The sequence below is a fragment of the Falco biarmicus genome, chromosome 3 (genome assembly GCF_023638135.1).
Source record: "Falco biarmicus isolate bFalBia1 chromosome 3, bFalBia1.pri, whole genome shotgun sequence".
NCBI lineage: Eukaryota > Metazoa > Chordata > Aves > Falconiformes > Falconidae > Falco > Falco biarmicus.
In genome coordinates this window covers 60500535-60519209 of record NC_079290.1, presented here as the reverse complement: position 1 = coordinate 60519209, position 18675 = coordinate 60500535, and the positions used below count along the sequence as shown (strand labels likewise).

At 36.5% G+C, this 18675-nt stretch overlaps 1 protein-coding gene across 9 annotated transcripts in view; it reads right to left on the bottom strand.

Moving 5' to 3' along the window:
* Positions 1-18675, bottom strand: part of PTPRM (protein tyrosine phosphatase receptor type M) — a 481749-nt gene that overhangs the window by 158624 nt on the left and 304450 nt on the right. For 5 of the 9 annotated variants that reach the window (XM_056332147.1, XM_056332148.1, XM_056332152.1 and 2 more), the window contains exon 14: positions 17224-17298. The exons of the other annotated variants lie outside the window; for them this stretch is intronic. In XM_056332147.1, the coding sequence (XP_056188122.1) occupies positions 17224-17298 (75 nt within the window). The remainder of the gene's footprint in view (positions 1-17223; positions 17299-18675) is intronic. 9 annotated transcript variants of the gene reach the window in all.

Below are 18675 nucleotides of genomic sequence, written 5' to 3'. Positions count from 1 at the left end.
TAGCCTTTTTTTTTTTGCCTTTGGAAATCTAAATCTAGGTCACATCTGGTAGGCAAAAAGACTCCTTCTAAGCAATTTATTCACAAAGTGGGAAGCAGCTGATGATCACACCACTGGCACCTACATTTAATATCTGTTTAAATGAGATAACCAGTGCCTTACAGCAGCTACTGTCTTAGCTCTTCCAGCTTCTCCATTTTAAAAAAATAACATCGTTTGTACTGTTTACTGAATAATGTGATGGAACGTCAAACCCATGTCTGATGAAATATCCATTTCGTCTACTAAAGGAGTTCAGGATGAAAAATCTTAAGGAAGTAACATTCAATTCACTAAACTGATTTTATTTTTTTTATGGAGTTCCATTTTTTTTTTTAATCAAAACATGACAGCATTCATCATTTGAGACACCATGCCATAAAGTGGACACAGGGATTTATGGATCACCTTCCTGCTGTAGCTTTTTTGGGAAGGGAGAAGGAAGAGTAAAGACTAAGCAAAATATAATATTTTAAGATTGCATTCTTATTTCACTGTCTGGGTTTCACAGAGGATTTTAAAAGCACCAATTATAATTTACTTGTTTCTTTACTTCCTTTTTTCAGAAAGAAAGCAAATTATTGACTGATTTACATGCAGAGATATTTTCTAAAAAGTACAATGCAAACATTTCCAATAATTCTTCTCAGTTTTAACCAGGATATTCTAAGATGGTGAGTACTTCTGAGTGCCCACAGTCACACTTTTGGCCTACATCTTCAAAACTCCTTACCAGGAGGAACGTCAGGAAAATCTGGCAATTCATACTGCTATCAGAAAAGGTGAGAGCCTTTAATTAAAATATATTGATAGCTAACTGCAGGAACCAAGTTCTTCGGAAAATTCTGGCCACGGTACTTTTTGTGAGTGGTAAGTGAGAGATGATGACCTGCTGCCTGTCTCTGTGCCTAGTCCCACCAGAATACTAGTTCGACAGCAATACAATCTATTGCTAATACAAAATACAATTCTGAATTAGTAAAATTCTTACTTCATGTGAGTAAAGGTAAGAGAATATGACTATTTTCGTCAATGCAGATGCAAAAAATTATGTTATAAACAGTTCTAATGTTATTTTCCTTGTGTCATATATAAATAATTTTGTTAAACCCTGTATTGCTGTAATCTGGATGACGCTCACAACTATAGCAGATATTTAGAAGATATCTAGAGCATCTCTATGCAAAAGGCAGCTGTTGAGTTGAACTTGGCAAACAGGGAACAGTGAATAAAGTATAATGCAAATGATAAGACATGATAAGGACTTCACAGTCCTCTTTTAAATCTAAAACCCAAGCAGGGAAGAATGTAAAGTCAAGAACAAGCAGTATCTTTTTAGAAGTAATTTCTAAGACTGGTCTATTCTTCATTATCTCCTTCAGGCTACCTCACTCTACTGGTATATTCATTGGTAATGTCTTCTTAAAATCAAATTCTGCCTTATGGTTTCATTCCTTTTATTAAGGCTTCCAGTGCTAGTTTTGGGATCATGAATGCTAAACGTTAAAAGTAAGTAAAGCCAGCCTTGTTACATTTTCACACGGGACTCTCAACTATCCAATGTGTTTTATTTCAGTGTCATGTCTGACAGCACAGGGTGCTCACTTCAGTGGAACTAGTTAGACTTACACTATGCAGAGAAGATAATACCAAAATCATATTCAGAGCACACACATTTTCTGCATATCATGGAGCACAACTTTCATGAAATGCTTTCAATGACACAAAGCATTACCCTCTTGTGAGTCATGTACAAGCTGGGAAATAATCCACCATTATTGCAAATTCTCCAAAGAAAGCCTACACAAGAAGAGATATAGAGCCTACCAACAGGACACTGAAACTCCCATATTGTATCATCTATTGATTATCCGGTTGAGGGATCATCTCACATTGTCTAAGAAAAGCGCATGTAATGCTACCCCGAGTTAAAAACAGGGTAAAACTGCCCACCATGGACTCAGCCTGACTCATAACAGAGATTGTTTTAAACTGGAAACATCATGTTTCACATGAGTTTTTAAAACTCCTATCACTAATTATTATGAAAACCCAAATATTAGCATTATCTCAACTCTCCTTTGGTTCCATTCAGCATTTCATTCATTCCCTGACAGAATGTTGTTCCTTTCCTGATGTCTGCGGGTTCCAAAATCCGCTTGGATAAACAAACCAAATTTGCCACCTTTCACTTTTCTTGAGCATCCCTTGAGCCTTTTAGTATTAGAAATTCTAGATCAACTTTCTTAATTTTATTTGATACTGTTTAGTCCTTTAACATACCTCAGTTTTTCTACAACAGGGTTTTTCAAAATAGTTGTGTTCTACCCCATTCTTTGTCCCCCTCAGCATTCTGTTTGACTTTATTTCAGCATCAGATAGACACTGAACAGGTCACTGGTGTATTGTTTACAGTGAACCCTGCATCTCTTTCTTCAGTGCAGTGTTCAATTTTGAACGCTTTATGAGTTAAAAGTCATTCAAATTTACATCTGCTGAACACTACACAGCATTTACCAAGACTGAAATTAGAGGTGGTACTACTTCATTTTGCTTTTGTCCTGCTGAAATTCTTCACAGTCCTGTGTGAATTCTGCTAACCCACATCACCTGACATCACAGTTAAGAGCTGCTGCACCAACTCTGACTCTTCCACATATTTAATAGACGTAATGTACAGCATACAATATTAAACCTTAAAGTGCATTAGCTACAATAAACGCTGGCAGTTTACTCCTCTCTGGTTTCTGTCAGATAGGTAAATTTTGATCCAGAATAACACTTGTCACTCACCTCGTAATTACTTCTTAACTGACTTTTAACCTACAGCCTCACAGGCAATTGCACTGGCACCATGGAGAGAAAGGTGAACTGCGTGTAAGAGAATTGAAGCAGCTAGGGGCAGTAGGTCTGAAATTCATTTTGCCACTTGATAAACCACAATGTCTATTTGTGCTTTTAGTTTTGTTTGTATGTTTTTGAGAGAGATTTGGAAAATTATTATTGCAAGTCTAAAAAAATGATGCCATGGTTTCTCTCTTACTCTGCTGCGCTGACACATACTAAAAAAGTTTAGTGAAATATAATCTTTCTTCACAGAAATTGTGTTAACTATACACTATAGTATCATTATATTACAGTTCTGGCATTTTATTCTATTTATTATTGTCGTTTCAACCAGTTTCTCTGACATAGTCATTTTTAATCTCCTTGATCACCCTTGAGCCTTTAAAAATACATAGTTACAAGACTAGTGGAGTTCTGTATCTCCAGTAAAATAGCTGTTTTTAATGACAGACTGCATACTGTTCACAACAGCTGAGCTAAGCTCACTGCATTTTCCTCACAACACTGGGTCTAATGACTTACTTGTTTGGTTTTTTTTTAATTTGTTTTACTTTTAAGCATTTGGTTCTACCTTTGTTCACAGAAGCCTGACTTTAAACTTTGCACAATAACCTCACTTCTGTTTTCTTGCTGAGGACTGTCTGGGCTAGTAGAGTTAGAATAATAAAGGCCAAACTGACACCTATACTGTGGTCCAGCTGTAGAAAGGCAATAGGTCAATGAAGAGCAGAGAGTGCAAAACAGCTTAAGGGAGATGTTTAGAAAATGAAATTACAGATAAATGTTTCCAGCCAGTTTAAAAAGGATTACGGTGATGACTCTGGGAAGTCCTAACCTGCTGAGAACAAACTAGAGTGCTTCCTGCCAGAACTGAAAAGAGATACACTTATAGATAAACCCCAAGGTACCACAAAACCCAGCAAAGTTTTTCCACAGGCTTCTGCACTGAATAAGGTGGAAGACAGGAACATTGTTTGGTTCCACACCCTTAGTTGTTTATTTTTCTAATTAATCTAAGTGATTCCAATTTCCCTTTTACTTATTTATTGCCAATTCTTTGTGGCTTTCCCTACAGCAGCATTTAAAATGTGAAACATCTTTTTTTTCTTCAATTAGAAAAAATGGCATTCAGCTGGCCTGATTTATGAGTCACATTTTGTTCCGTATTTTGCAAAATCCAGTGATAATATTTTTAAGTAGTATCCATGAGGCACCTAAACATTTTATTTCACTTATTTTTGACTTTCAGACCTATTCTATTAACTTTTTCTTAATATTGGAATCTCCTTCTTTAAAGTTTAGTGATTACTCAGCGGCTTCGTGGTATCTTATCTCCTCTTCAGATTGAGAACTGAGTTATATTCTAGTCACTAATATTTAGAGTCTACCATACTATGAATTCTTAAATTACTTCATGCAGTGAAATTTCTATTTCTGTACCACGGGTTAGAAGACTGGGCAAAAAAAATATCTTTCATTGAAGAATTTCTAGCTCTCATCAGAGACATACAGGTCTGGTATTAAAATTATAGGAATAATTTGTGATATGTGGAAAATGGTTCTGCCACTTCCTTGGGTGGAAAATTTCCCTTTCCTTTCTCACTAGTGCTGTGTTATTGACCAACCCCCAAAATTCCTAAACAAGAATCTCCTGTAGGTAGTTTATAAATAGAGAAGTTCAAGCAGAAATATTCCTTATTAAAATGGAAGCAAAGACTAACCACTAAAAGAACTAGCCAATCAAAATATCATTCTTTTAAGTATTTTGTTTTTCAAAACCAATGAAATTGTTCTTCAGTAAAGGAAATGGACCTCTACCAAACTGAGCAAAAACTCTCCCTCCTTTTCTTTTTGTAAATGAACAAGGTTTGGACTTGCTTTTCAATCTTTATTAGTCCCTTCCAAAAAAAAATGTAGTTAGAAATGACTGACCGTTGTATAGAAATGAACGATTAATAAAATAACCCTGGCTCAATAGTCTAGGAGTTTCTAGTTATGCTTTGAAAAAAGAGAATAAGATTAAAGCTGTTAGTAGTAAAGATCAGCTATAGATTGTTTTGTCTAAAGCAACCCTTAAAAAATCAAGACATTTCTTCTCCTATTTGAACCAACAAGTAATTCCTTCCTTTAATTAATTCAACTGGTCCAATTTTATTTCTTCCACTCAAGGATGGCCATAGCTGATGCCTTTTTTACTTGCATTCTGCAGTTTAAAGCTCTTAAAAGGTACTCGCTTGATAAGTCACTCACAAGCCTTTCTAACTGGGATAAAACTGACTGTGACAAAACAAGAAAGGAAACAAATATGCCTGTTCTACTGGTATGAAAAGAGGTGCTCCACAGAGGTAGGTCCTTCTTGTAAATGTCAAATGATTTAGGAATTCCAATCCTGTGTCACAAACTGCAAAATACATCTGAATGGGGCAGTAGTAAAAAATGTCCAGTTTCCTCCAGAAGTTCACAAGTGTCCAGTGATGGATGGCTAACTTTACAAGCCTTTAAAATAATAATACAGTTAGTGCAGATTGTCCTAGTTTCCAATTCAAACTTGAGACTAACTAACTTGTTGTGTTAGTGAGTATCCCATGATTTTTCTATGCAGGCAGTGTGATCCAGCTATCACATCTCAGCACCTACTTATTGCACAGAGCAAGTCAGGAAAATGAAACATTCTATCCCTGTGTGAGAGTAGCACTGTGATTCTGTGGAAGAAATCATCCAAAATGGTACAAGGCGGAAGAGAGGCAGAGAGGTGTGATGCTTCCTTGGAACACCCTTCACTATCACTAGGATCCTATAATTCCTGCCACAAAGTAAGCAGACTGAAAAGATCAGAGAACTTGGCTTCAAAGACTGCCCATGCTCTCCAAGGACAGCACAGATTACAAAGGCTACTATCATCATTACTCTCTACTAGTTGTATGATAGTAGGATCTAGAAGCTCTAAATCAGATTGGGAGCCCCACTGTGCTAAGAAAAGTGCAAGCACACAGCTAAACAATCTTTGCCACTAAAAGCATACTATGTAGCTGAGCTAGGATTTAACGGGCAGGTGTAGCAACTGCAGGTGGGAGAGGGAGGCAAATACCCCTAAGAAAATGCATTTACAATACCCAAATCAATGAACGCTTCCATCCTTCCCGTTCTTTTAGCTAGCTGGTATCACTCAGCATTTCCAGTTAATAACACAGTAGAAACAGATCTTCAGAAGTGATTTGAGGGACAGGGTACTGGTTTTGTGGATGAGACGCAGGTTAGGGTGTTCCAAAGGAAAAAAAAAAATGACATAAAGGTTCATAAACATAGAGATAGAAAAAGCAGAGGTGCCAAAAGTAAAGGGCTGGGATAAAATTGACTGTGACAAAATAAGAAAGGAAACAAATATGCCTGTTCTACTGGTATGAAAAGAGGTGCTCCACAGAGGTAGGTCCTTCTTGTAAATGTCAAATGATTTAGGAATTCCAATCCTGTGTCACAAACTGCAAAATACATCTGAATGGGGCAGTAGTAAAAAATGTCCAGTTTCCTCCAGAAGTTGCCTCAGCATTTCTACCCTTATCTCCCCCACGAATGCAAAAAAGAGTACCCTCATTTTTAAGTCTGTAGCAGCATTACTAGTGTTATGAGAAGACAAATCAGTCCAACATGCTTTTTATTTGAGCTTCAAGTTCAGTGCAGATGTCAGGATTTGTGACTGTCTTGGAGAAGACCCAAAACACATACAGATTTGTAGATGAAATGAATTACCACCCTGGCTAGTCTGTTAATACTGTAAGTGACTGGCATTCAGTCCTCATCTGCTAGCCAGCATCTACTCTGCTAACAAAGTCTTTGTTTTATTACTGCTGGTAGAACTCCAGCTAAGGGAGAACGTTCTCCCTCCCCTTCCTCATTGTTAGCTTTCAAATCCGTGTTCCTAGTTCTCCTTTGAAACTGCACTGCTTTTTTGTCCATATGGTAGAAGTTATGAGGTGTTGCTGGGCAGGGTATAATTTGTGACAGAAGGTGGTTTTGATCAGTATTTTTTTTTTCAGTTTTCTCTCTCTACTCCATGCTTTGAATATATTAGTTTTATAAATTCCTCAGAGTATGGTCTGCTTTACTTCTCTTTTTACAGTATTTTTCTTTTTCTGTTCCTGGCTTCTTTTGGAAATGCTCATGTATAAACTGCTTTTTACACAGGGCAGGGATTAGGTTTTCTTTCTGTTTTGCTGAGCACAGGAGCCGTTTAAGTTCTGAAATCGATGTATCCTGATTTTCTCTCCGATGATGTGTTAGCACTTACTAAATCTATTTTTTTAATGTCTTGGACAGAGGGAAAATAGCACTTATATTTCAGCAGAGGAGTATCTTCTCTTTAATTTATGATCATTGGTACAATACATACTGCTGTGTACAGCTCTTCCTTTCCTAAAAAAGACTTCTGTACTTCCATAAGACATCCATCCTGATTTGGTAATTGGTTTTTTGTGGGTTTTGTTTTTTTTTTTTTTAAATGCAGGGAAAAACAGCCTTGTCAAAAGACCTATGCTAAGAAGGGACTATCAAAATAAGGCTCCACTGTGCAACAATAATTATGAATTATTAATTTTGTTTGTGATATTCTTTACAAAAATGTAAATATAAGCAACAAAACTGCATGAAAAGAAATGCAAAGAACTACTTCACTGATGAATATGACTCATTTAACTGACTATTAAATGAACTGCATCTCTCACTGGTGGATGATTCATGTCGGTGCATGTGAGCAAAAAGACTTTTTTTGTTAAACATCTGTGTTTCTGGTTGTCAGGAATAATAACATTCTTTACAAAACATACCTAAAACAAATAAAGTTCCCAGTTTGAAACATATCTTTGATCTCATCACAATCTATTTTTTAATGGGATTTTAATCCAGGCCTCTTAGACTGGATTTTTCTGAAGACTCTGAAGGCTCTTATCTCCTTCTTGGAAATAAGTAATTTCCTAAGGAAAAAATATAAAGCCTTTGGACCCTTAAGCTGTCAAATGGCCCTGAAGGGTACCCCCATGCACTTTAGCTATTTTATGAAGAAAAAAGTCTGGTTACTTATTTATAAGTACTCACTCTGTGTGGCCAAAGAAGCAGCCATAATGGTGCACACCACAGACCTCTGCATCAGCAAAGGGAAAGGTCAGGGCAGCATATCTGAAAGACAGACCCCACCACTGAAATAAAAGATCAAATCCTCCCGACTACTATGGAAAGAAGAAATCAGGCTTCTTTACCAAACTGCCCTCTGACTACTCAAACACAACAAAGGTCAATATGACTTCATGAAATGTAAATTTCGAATCGAGAAGGTTGACTGAGGAGCAATGAGAACATACTTGCATCAAACTAGCTGTATACATGTAGGTCTCATACTGAATAAAGATGAGGAGGTTTAAGAGCTAAGTACCAACAAGGGCTGGGACTGTAGGTGTCTCAGTATTTTGAAATGCAGGGCTGGTACCAGCTTACATTGTGTGCAAGAGGTCTGACTTGTAGCCACTGGAAGTGCAACAGCATCTTACAAATCTGACTTCAGTGAACAAGAAGTCCTAGAAGTATAATGTACAACAAGGGGAGCTGTTAGCCTTAAAACGTTTGATTTTATGGTTTTCTACATATCCTCAAGCCAACAGTACTCAGAATAAAAAAGTGACTCTCACATTAGCTCTAAGAAAATTAAAGCAGTCAGTCCAGACTGATCCTGTCCATACGTAATGCATTTTTAAGCGAGTCAGCACCACTTTTTAGCCACTCCTACAGAAGCAGAGGACAATTTATCATGACCCTCCCCAAGGACATTTTGAATTTCACCTATTGCTGAAGGAGATCTGTTTGTCTCTCATGCTTTCAACACCAGATCTGCTTCTGAAACTATACTGCAGAACGTCAAATACCAGACATCCCTGAAAGTTTATTTCAACTATCTTCTGCAAACAGGAGAGGTGTGGATTTGAAGCCTGAAGAGGGCTCTGCCCTCTTTAGGTTAGGTAAAATGTGGTTTTCTAGTACTCAGCTGGCCTCCACCAGGCAGGGAAGATGTGAACTCAGATCAGAGTAATATTTCTGGAGCTGACCTACTGAGGGTGAAACAGCTACAGAACTAGATGCTCTTGGCATGGACAAATAAAACTGTTTTATTTTCCACCTGTGAATGCAAGGGAACACATCCACCATGGGAACTGAGTAACCTGAAGCTATGGGTATGAAGTAGTGGAGTGAGGTACTATCTTCTGATCTTGCTGCCACTGAGGACTTCACTACAGGAACAATAATGAACAGTTCAAAATGGAAAGTCAGTGAAGACCTGGTTACTTTGCCAGCAGGATGAAGCGAGGGCAGGGACAGAAGGACAATATAGGATAGGAATCCCACTGGTAGGTTTGTATATCCATGCATTTTTTGGCTTATGATGCCACTGGCTCAAGAGATGAGGCTGACATTCCTGGTGATTTCCACTACCAGCCTCCCTCTACAATGTATCCGTTATGAAAGGTTCTTCAGAAATCCTTTAAAAACAATCATACTCTCAGATTTTACTTATCATTACTCACTACCTACCTATTTTCTTGGAGGAAAGCATAACATAGCTCATTCTGCTCAAAGATAAATGGAATTATACATGCAATGATGCATGCAGAAAGGTAAAATATATTTTTGATAAATTTATAAAAATCAGGGAAAAGACAATTTTTTTTAAAAAAGCATTTTCACAGTCAACACTGTTTTGGGGCAGGAAGGTTGGCTAGAGGAACTTGAAAGGAGAATCAGGACAAGAAAGAAAAATAATTCCACAGAATTCTAAATCTGTCTCTGGGTCAACACAGCACAGAAATTCGTTTGTTCATATTTCAGAAGCATTTACAGTACTGCCAATAAAAAACCTGTCCGAACTGAAGCAATGTTAGATAAACCAAGATTCTAGTACAGGGACAAGAATAGAAAAGGGCTCCTATGAATGGTTATCACTGATTTACATTTCATTTTTCATATATTTTCTGTAGCTGTTAGGGGTTACACAAAAATCTCCCATCTGTCCTATTTGATTAAGCATGCCTTGGTCATTTTTCTCATCAGTCCTTTTAATATCACTTTTAATTATGGACACATTTACTCATAACCAGAAGCTGTCAAATTCAGTGACAACATACTGGAAAGTGCAAAATATAACCATTTTGCTTCAAAAAGATATCATGAATACTTTGCTTCTAACCAATGACAAGTTACCGTTTTTCCCATTTCCTTTTGTGCTTCTGATGTGAACTCAAAAGACGAACAGAACCTGAAAGTACTGTATTTCTCTTTTTGTCAGCTTCAAACTATGTGAGACGGCAACTTCCACTCCCTTCTACGCAAGATTGTGACTCAGCTTTAACTTGCATGGGAGTCTTTGTGGTCAGCAATAACGGAAAATCAGATAAAGAGAAGGAAATGAAAGTTCAAAGTTTTGGAGAAATAAAAAGATGAAAATACACACATATACTTGAATGCCTTTCCCAGAGCTCTAAAATCATTAGGTCTTGCAGTCAAACACCATTACTGCAGAAAAAGACATTTCAATATAATGTCTGGAGAAGCAGGTGTTAAAAAGCCATCAATAACTACAGTTATGGCTTGCACGTGTTGAGTTATGCCTCCAAGTAGACCAACGCAGCTTAGATATTTACTAAGATTTCAGTTATTTCAAGGAATCTAAACTGAGTGAATTGCTGAAACACTATTTTGCCCAAGGTAGTATGTTCTGTGTCTTTTGACAGTACTACTGTCTTCTTTGCTGTACTACTCTATTTAACCATAACACATTTTAACATTCACTTATACATTAACACAGAGGTAATCCATGTAATACTGAATTTAACATTTGTTAAACTTTCCACTGTTACAAACACCAGAGAACTGCAGTTCCTAAGAACTACAGGTTCTTTTACCCACAACTGGTCCCACATTTTCTTTCAAATTAAAATTCTAATTGCTTAGCATTTTATGAATACAGTCAATAACTACAGATGGGAAACATTGAAATTCACAGGTTTTTTTAGTTACTAATTATATCTCTGAGTTTCTCTCTCTTCCCTTGCCTCTCCTTAATTTGTCATTGTGGTACATGCAAAACATGTTCTGCTTTGAATGTAAAAATCAGAGGCTTTTCTTTTTTTTTTTTTTTTTTTAAATACAGAAATGAAATAACACACTATACGACGTACTACCATGCTGTAAAAATTACCTACTGGTATTTTTGCTTTGCTTTACATTTTCTGCTTCTCTTTAGACTGCTGATGTTGAAATATTTTGGATTAGATGTGACACTGACTGGTGCTACACAGATGGCAGAGACTCCTTCAGTTTCTTAAGAATTTATTCTGGTCAGTTCATTCATATTGTTAGTTTCATAACTGGGTTTTATGTTTCCATTCTCTGTAATGAGATCAAGGTCTCATTGTGCCTCTCCCCCAGTCAAACTTCAAACAGCATCACAGATATCCTTACATTAAGATTACACATTACTGAGCAAATAGATTCTTTTTCAAGCTGGGATGAACTGAACAGAGTCCTCTTTAGTGGTTTAAGTCAAATTTTGTTCCTCTCTCTTTATGAAAGAGATATTTGATGCCGACACTTGGAATCATATTCTTCTCTCAGCTGTGGACTGGAACACTCAAATTTCCAAATCAGTTGTGTACTTGAGGGATGTAATGCATCTCCTGCAATGACTAACTATTAACTTTGTGGCAACCAACTTTTTAACTCCTCTGACTAAAAGACAAACTTCTACCGTGCAAAACACACCTGATTAGGCTACTTGTCCTTCCTAATGTGTAGGGAAAGATTTAATATTTTCTTCTAGGTCATGGGATCTTCTCCAGCTGTTCTGTCCCAGGTCTGTAACACCTGGTGATACAGTGCCAGGGTGGCTGATGAACCCGTATCTCCTTGGCCAACCACAAGCATCAACAGCCGGAGCAGAACTGCTGGTATGACCCTGTGCAGTTCATCCTCCCTACTTTCCTATTTACACAGGAGAGTTGCAAAGGTCCTACTGCCTCCAACCCAACCTGTTCAGAGTAAGAGGAACTGAATGGGAGGAGGTTCTGAACCCCTGATCAGAACCTCTGGCTTTTCTAGAAATGATTTGAACACGCTCCAAACTAAGACTGCTAATTCATTTTCAGAAAACTTTGTAGGAATTTTTATTATTGTAAAACATGAACTGGAGTACTTAATATTGCTAACAGAATCACATTGGTAACTGACTTCTAATCAGCTCAGGTTCTCTATTGTCTACAGCTGAAAAGGCCTTGCATTTATATTATGGGTTATTTCAGCATTTGTGAATTGTGATCGGCATTATTTTTAGGCCTTCTTTGACTAATTGTTTAACTTCAGCTCTTCTTCAGATGGTCTGTAGAAAATGTGCTTATGCTTAAAATCCCAGGTGCTTTGGCTCCACTGCCTTAAAAACAGAAAACCTGACATTTGACTGTGAAAAAGGGGAAAAAAAGAAGTAAAGGAAACAGTATCTCCCATGGCACTCCTGTATCCTCTTAACATTTTCTTGTAACTATACTGTTTTATAGATGAAACTGTCACGGCAAAAATGACAAATATAACACATAAAAGAACAAAAATGGGTAATAAATCACAAGTGACACTTCAGCCCATTGAAATGCATTCAGCCACTGCTGCAGAAAGTAGGAAGATTTCCTCTTGCTTTGCATTGTGCCTAGCTGAGCAAGAGGACCAGAATCCTTGAACAATCCGTAAAACAGTCGCCGAGGCCATTATGTAAAAACAGGCTTAGAATTTCACTTTGGAGATCCATTCTAACTCTGCTTTCCTTGTCACTTGGCCTTGCAACAGCATTGTAATACAGTTTTGACGTTACACCACAAAGACGCTTGCTCTCCCCTGGATAACTATCCACAGCTCTCACTGATGTAAACGCTGTTTAGAAGTATAAAGAGAAGAATAAACTCCTAAAATGGTCTATTCAACCTGCAGACAGACATATGCACACATAGCTTTGTTATTACAGACAGCACTGTAGTCTCAACTAGGAAACCATGGGTTCTCCATTACCTAAAATAGCACTTCAAGTTTCAACATGTCAGAACACATCTAAATCAACATTACACGGTTCAGCATTGAGAAAAATGAATGTGAATGACTGTCCAGCCCATGTTGCTGTACCTCAAATGCATTGTAAAGGACAACAAACCAGATAAACAGGAAAACACTCCTCAAATTCATGCCGTTGCGTTTTGTGCTAATAAACAGACTGTGTTTTCAGTAATATAGTATAAATCTGGAGAAAATCCCTTGACATAAAAAAAATTCAATGAGGTTGTGATTTAATAATTCAATGATTTCAGCTGATTTTTTCCACTTTTACGGTGGAATGGCTCAGAACAAAATCTGACCCATACCACAGCAATAAATCTTGCTATGTACTGAATACACATCTGAAGAAATCTGTATATTTTATTATGCTGTTAACCTCATAAGGGAGAAGAAACCAATTGGGATTATTTTATGACTGTTTTTAACATGGTTATAAAATATGCTGCTCATCTAGACCTTAAGGTATGCAGGGTAAAAATCATTTAAGCTTTAAGATTGCCACTATTTAAAAAAAAAAATATCCCAATTCTTAAGGATCAGTTATTCTAAAAACTTGACATATCTTGTTGTATCTGATTTATACCAAGAATTTAATCAATGAAGAGTATACAATACAGAACTCTCTCTTCCAGCTGCATGTGTAATTAACAATGGGTAGTAAAAAGGGTGTTCTGTGGAAATCAGTCTTAATAATATCCAGTAAAGTAGCGGCTGCTCCCCTAAATCAGAAGTGGAAATACTTTAATTTAAATGTAAGTAGCTCAGACTTATTTCAACAATTAAGAAAATATCTGAAAGAATGAACACCCTAATCATGATTCCAAGCATGCTATTTTATCAGAATGCAGAAAGAACAAAATAGATGAGGGTCAAGTGAATACCAAATATGGCCAATTTAAACCTATTACATGAAAAGTCTCTTACAAAATAGTGAAGGGAACTGCAAACGCTTTCAGGCTTTCTCAAACATGGATTTGTCATTCAACATCATACAGTCACTTGTGTATGTGATAAGTTTTTTGTTTACTTTCTACATGATTTCAACTGTACTGTTAAACCGTATTTATTTATGAAAACATGGAAATGGTATCATGAGGACTATCGTACTTCATATATACATAGCTTTTTCTTCTGGCTGACAGATGTTAGATATTCTCCTTATCTGTTGGAGGATAGTGTCAAATGAGTGGATTTTGCTTTAGTTACTTTTTGTAAGGTTAACACTGAAAGCTAAATGCTATCCCCCAAATTTGAATTCCTTATATACTAAGTTATTGAATCAGTGATAATAATGTATTCACTAATACTAAGAACACTAATTGGCCTATTCTGACTTCTCAGAATCAAAATCGCACAATTTCCTTTACAGCATGTTAAACTATACCATAACTTCAGGAGAGCTACATTGTAGGTATTTGAGTGCAACTACAAGGAGAAGTCCCCTTTGCTATAAGGTGCAGAGGAGTACTGAAGCAAGGAATAGCTGTCAAGATATTTAGGGCAAACAGCAGGTAATCCTGTAAATGGAAGTAATTTCTATATGAAAAGGAAGGACAAAAAGGAACTAATAATGCATTGTTTATAAACTGCACCAGTAAGGGCCAGGATGAATTGATGGTGAGGGTAGAGGAAATGAGTGCAAGTAGAGTTGGCTTCAAAGCTGACCTGTATTATCATGATCTTTCTGAAGAGGAACTTTCAAAATTGGTAACAATATACAGGAATGCAGCCAAATTTTTAAATTTTTGTTATGCAAGAACTATCAACTTCCCATCTGAAAAAAAGAAAATCCCAACCCTGACCTCCCCACTGCTGGTTATGTATATAATGCTAATGCCAAATCCTGAAATGCTAAATGACAAAACTAATTTCTTGACCTCGTATGTAATTACTTTGGTGCTGAAAGAAGGGAGGAAAAGGCACTGAGTAGAAAAATGCTAAGTAATATTATTTAACAATTATAGTTGTAGGGCTTGTGGTAACTACAGTTAGCAACTTCCTTATGGTTTCCACATAAAGAAGTCCTTTTACATGTAGATCCTTTCCACAGTCTGGGAATTTGTAGGAGAAAAGTGTGGGAAGAATGTGCATCATTGCCTGCTTCTTCATGTCTGGTCCAGCTTCAGCAAATCTCCTTTACAAAAATCTTTGGGTTCCTCACAGATACTGCAGATAACATCATCGCTGTACTGCCCTGAAGTCAAAAAGCCTGCCTAACTGACCCCTACACAGTATGTCTCTGAAGAAAAACATGAATTCCTGTTGCTATCATAGGACCAACCATGTGGGATGGGTGAGGGATTTTTCATAGTCTATTGCAGTTGTGGCAACCGAGGAAGATACTTCTTTCCTTTTGATCACACAGTCTTTCCAGCGTAACAAGGGGTTGTGAAAATGATGAGGGGATGTCAGAGGCTTTTTAATACATTTCACAGACAGCCATAAATGCTGTTTGCAGGTATCATCTGATACTTTACTTTTCGCTATAAAAATGAGTTTTGTGTAGAACAGGTGTTAAAAAACACCCCAGGAAATAAAAGTCATAGATCTGACAGACAACCAGAGAAGGTGCCAATGGCATGAGCCACTAGTGACAAAGTAACCAAATGAATACTTTGCTGGCTGTCCTACGCTAGCTGTATTTCTGTTCTCTCATTGTAACTTCTATAGCCATCTCCTTCTCGTGTAACAGGCTATATCCACTGTTTTCTGTAGCTACCCAGTTTTGCAATAAAATAAATAAAAAACAAAATAAAAGAAGAAAAACATTTAATTCTCCATATGGAAAAATATGTAAGTTTATTTGAATCCTGTGATGAAGAAATCAAAACTTGCTAAAGTTCAAAGATATGGAAGAGATGTTCCTTGTCTCTTCAAAGCTTTATTTGTATTCTCAAGTGAAAAATAATTGTGCTATAAAAATGTATGGACAGAGCTTCTGACAAGCAGTACTAACAATAACAAGCTAGTACTTCCTGGCATCATCTAAATGTGTTATTCTGGTTAGTTCATATGTAATACAAACATACATGCAACAATTTTGTCTTGATTAACATGGCAACTTTGGGATTATGGATCACTCAGTTATTATAACACATACCCCAGAAATAAAAGCTATAGCAGACATGTCACTAATCCTCTTATCTTAAGTTGAATCATTTAACTTTCTCTTATTGACTATAGTAGCATCCAGATGCTAAGCATCTGAACTCCTCCTCGTCCCTTAGATACCTGGGTAGCAATATTTACATGCTTCCCAAGTAACTATGCCAGTATTCTTAGGAAAGGTAATGGTTTTATCATATGCTAAATGCTGATGTACTAAGTCTAACTTCCCCTGAATATGTAATCCCATCAAACTCACCTTACATTCTAGAATGTTTAATGCTCTTTGCTTCTGTTTGAAAATAAAAAGGTTTCCAAATCCCTTAAAAGCTTTATGCATGTCCTTATTTTCTGACAAAATTAATAATTTCCCCAAGTTCATAAAGATTTTCTGGTACATTCTGACCTGGCCTTCAAGCCACACACAGCCTAATAACTGTCTCACTTGCATACTGAGTTTACTGACAATTAGATTTAAAAACCTTACAGGCTTGTTCATTCTCATATGTTACATGCTAGGTTATTTTGTTTTAATCCTAGAATTCATGTATGACATAATTAAAAAGGAATTTATTTTATTTCTTTATTTAAATATTTGCTTATTGAAATGTTGCCAGAAAATATGATCTTCCCAAAATTCTGCAGTAAAAAACAATAAAAAATCCATTAATTCAAGATTTTTCTGCTAACTTACACATGCAACTCTTGAGCCTGATTTACTTAGAAATTATAGTATCTTCATCTAATAACACAAAAAAATAAACAGATACACATATATATATCTATATTCAAACTGTCATTTATTTTATGGATGGAGCAAGACTAGACCTCTTTACAACATCAGGCTTGAAGGAACATCCCACAGATCACACACACAATGGGCACATGCAGCGGAGTTGTATGTACAGGGATGTGTGTGTAAGTTTTGGTGCCAAGTACACCATTTAATTTAATGGAGCTGAAGAAAAAATTATAAGTAAAAAGAAATTTTTACAGAGAAAACTATTTATGGGCAGAGAACGAAGACACCATCATGGAAAAGGAGCCAAAGAAAATGAGACAAAATGGGCATGATGACTTGTCTATACTTGAACATCTGACCTGTTAGTTGGTCGTCGCCTGCAGCAGGGGCGATGCGAATGTATGGTGTTGTAAGCTGAGTCACGATTATCGCAGCTAAGGCAAAGGAAGATTTCCAGGTCAGCATGCATGAGGGAAAAAAAAGCCAGACTGAAGCTAGGCCAGCAAGAAGAATCTTGGTCAATAGTTTATTGTCTGAACTTCTTACAGATAAAACCCCAAAAACTCCCACAAGTTCCTTTTCACCTTCAGTTGTTAGTTTTGTTATTCTACAAATTAATAAGCTTTTGTATGTGACTTCTATTCAGGAAAAAGACTCAAGGCACATTATTTACATAGAATGCATTTAAGCACACTGGAGACTCTTTGGCTCTGCTGGTCACAGAACTGGGCTTTCTAAGTGAAAGTTAACTGCTTATTCAGATTAGTCTAGTATTAATCTCTCCAGGTGACTTGAACTAGTTTAACTTTTTGTTTTCCTATTTCATAGTAGTACATTTTCCCTATAATTCTTTTTTAAAATAATGTTTATGTAAAATGGTTTTGAGCTATTATTTTTCTTGTACCCACTTGGGTCTTTGTTCTGAAAATGCACACACTACACATATAGTTAACTTTCAGCATATAGAGAATGACCACTGAGAGCTGGCACACTTTTTGTTAGGTATGCATATATACCTGTTTGAGGTCTGAATTTCAAGTTCATGTTTTGCCACAAAGACAAGAAAAACCTGAAACATCTGATTTGTTTGTGTGCCTCAAGTATTCAGACTTTGCTGTCAGAGCTGTAACAAGTACTGACTGGTATAGACCACTATTACCATGGCTCACATTAATAAACCCTCATATTTCTTTGTTTGCCAGCAGTTCTACGATTGCCTCTAAATGGTTAAGCACACTATGATACATATATATTAAGAAATATAAAAAAAATTAAAAGGTCAGATCCAACATGATGCAGCTGGAGAATGATAAAAAGAAAAAAATATTGGAAAATTAAGGACAAAATTATATGAAAGATCACTCATTTACATAGAACAGCCTGGGTGCTATTAGAAATGTGGCAAGGAGTGAGGAAAATAGATCATCTACCATCTGCAGACAATTAAACTCAAAACTGCTGCTGCATAATATTTTGAAATATCCCTCTGCAACATGAAATGCAGTGTTGATAGTAGCTGCTAGAGTACTGTTGCTATTGGATTTAAAATATTATAATATCCTTTTCTCTCTCATAATTAATGAAAGCCTTCCAATATTGCAAAATTAGAACAATGATGTCTCCCTCTTGAGAACTGGATTCCTAGGAGATAACCAAGATGTTTCTATCCAGACAGTGTTGTAAGTCATATCAGGAAATATAGTGTTAATATAAATCACAAAACACCATAAAGTTGATAGCAATAAACTTGGAGGAGTTTTGGAATGTTTTCAACTTCGTCTGTTGAGATTTTACAGTCATTTAGCTTGAAG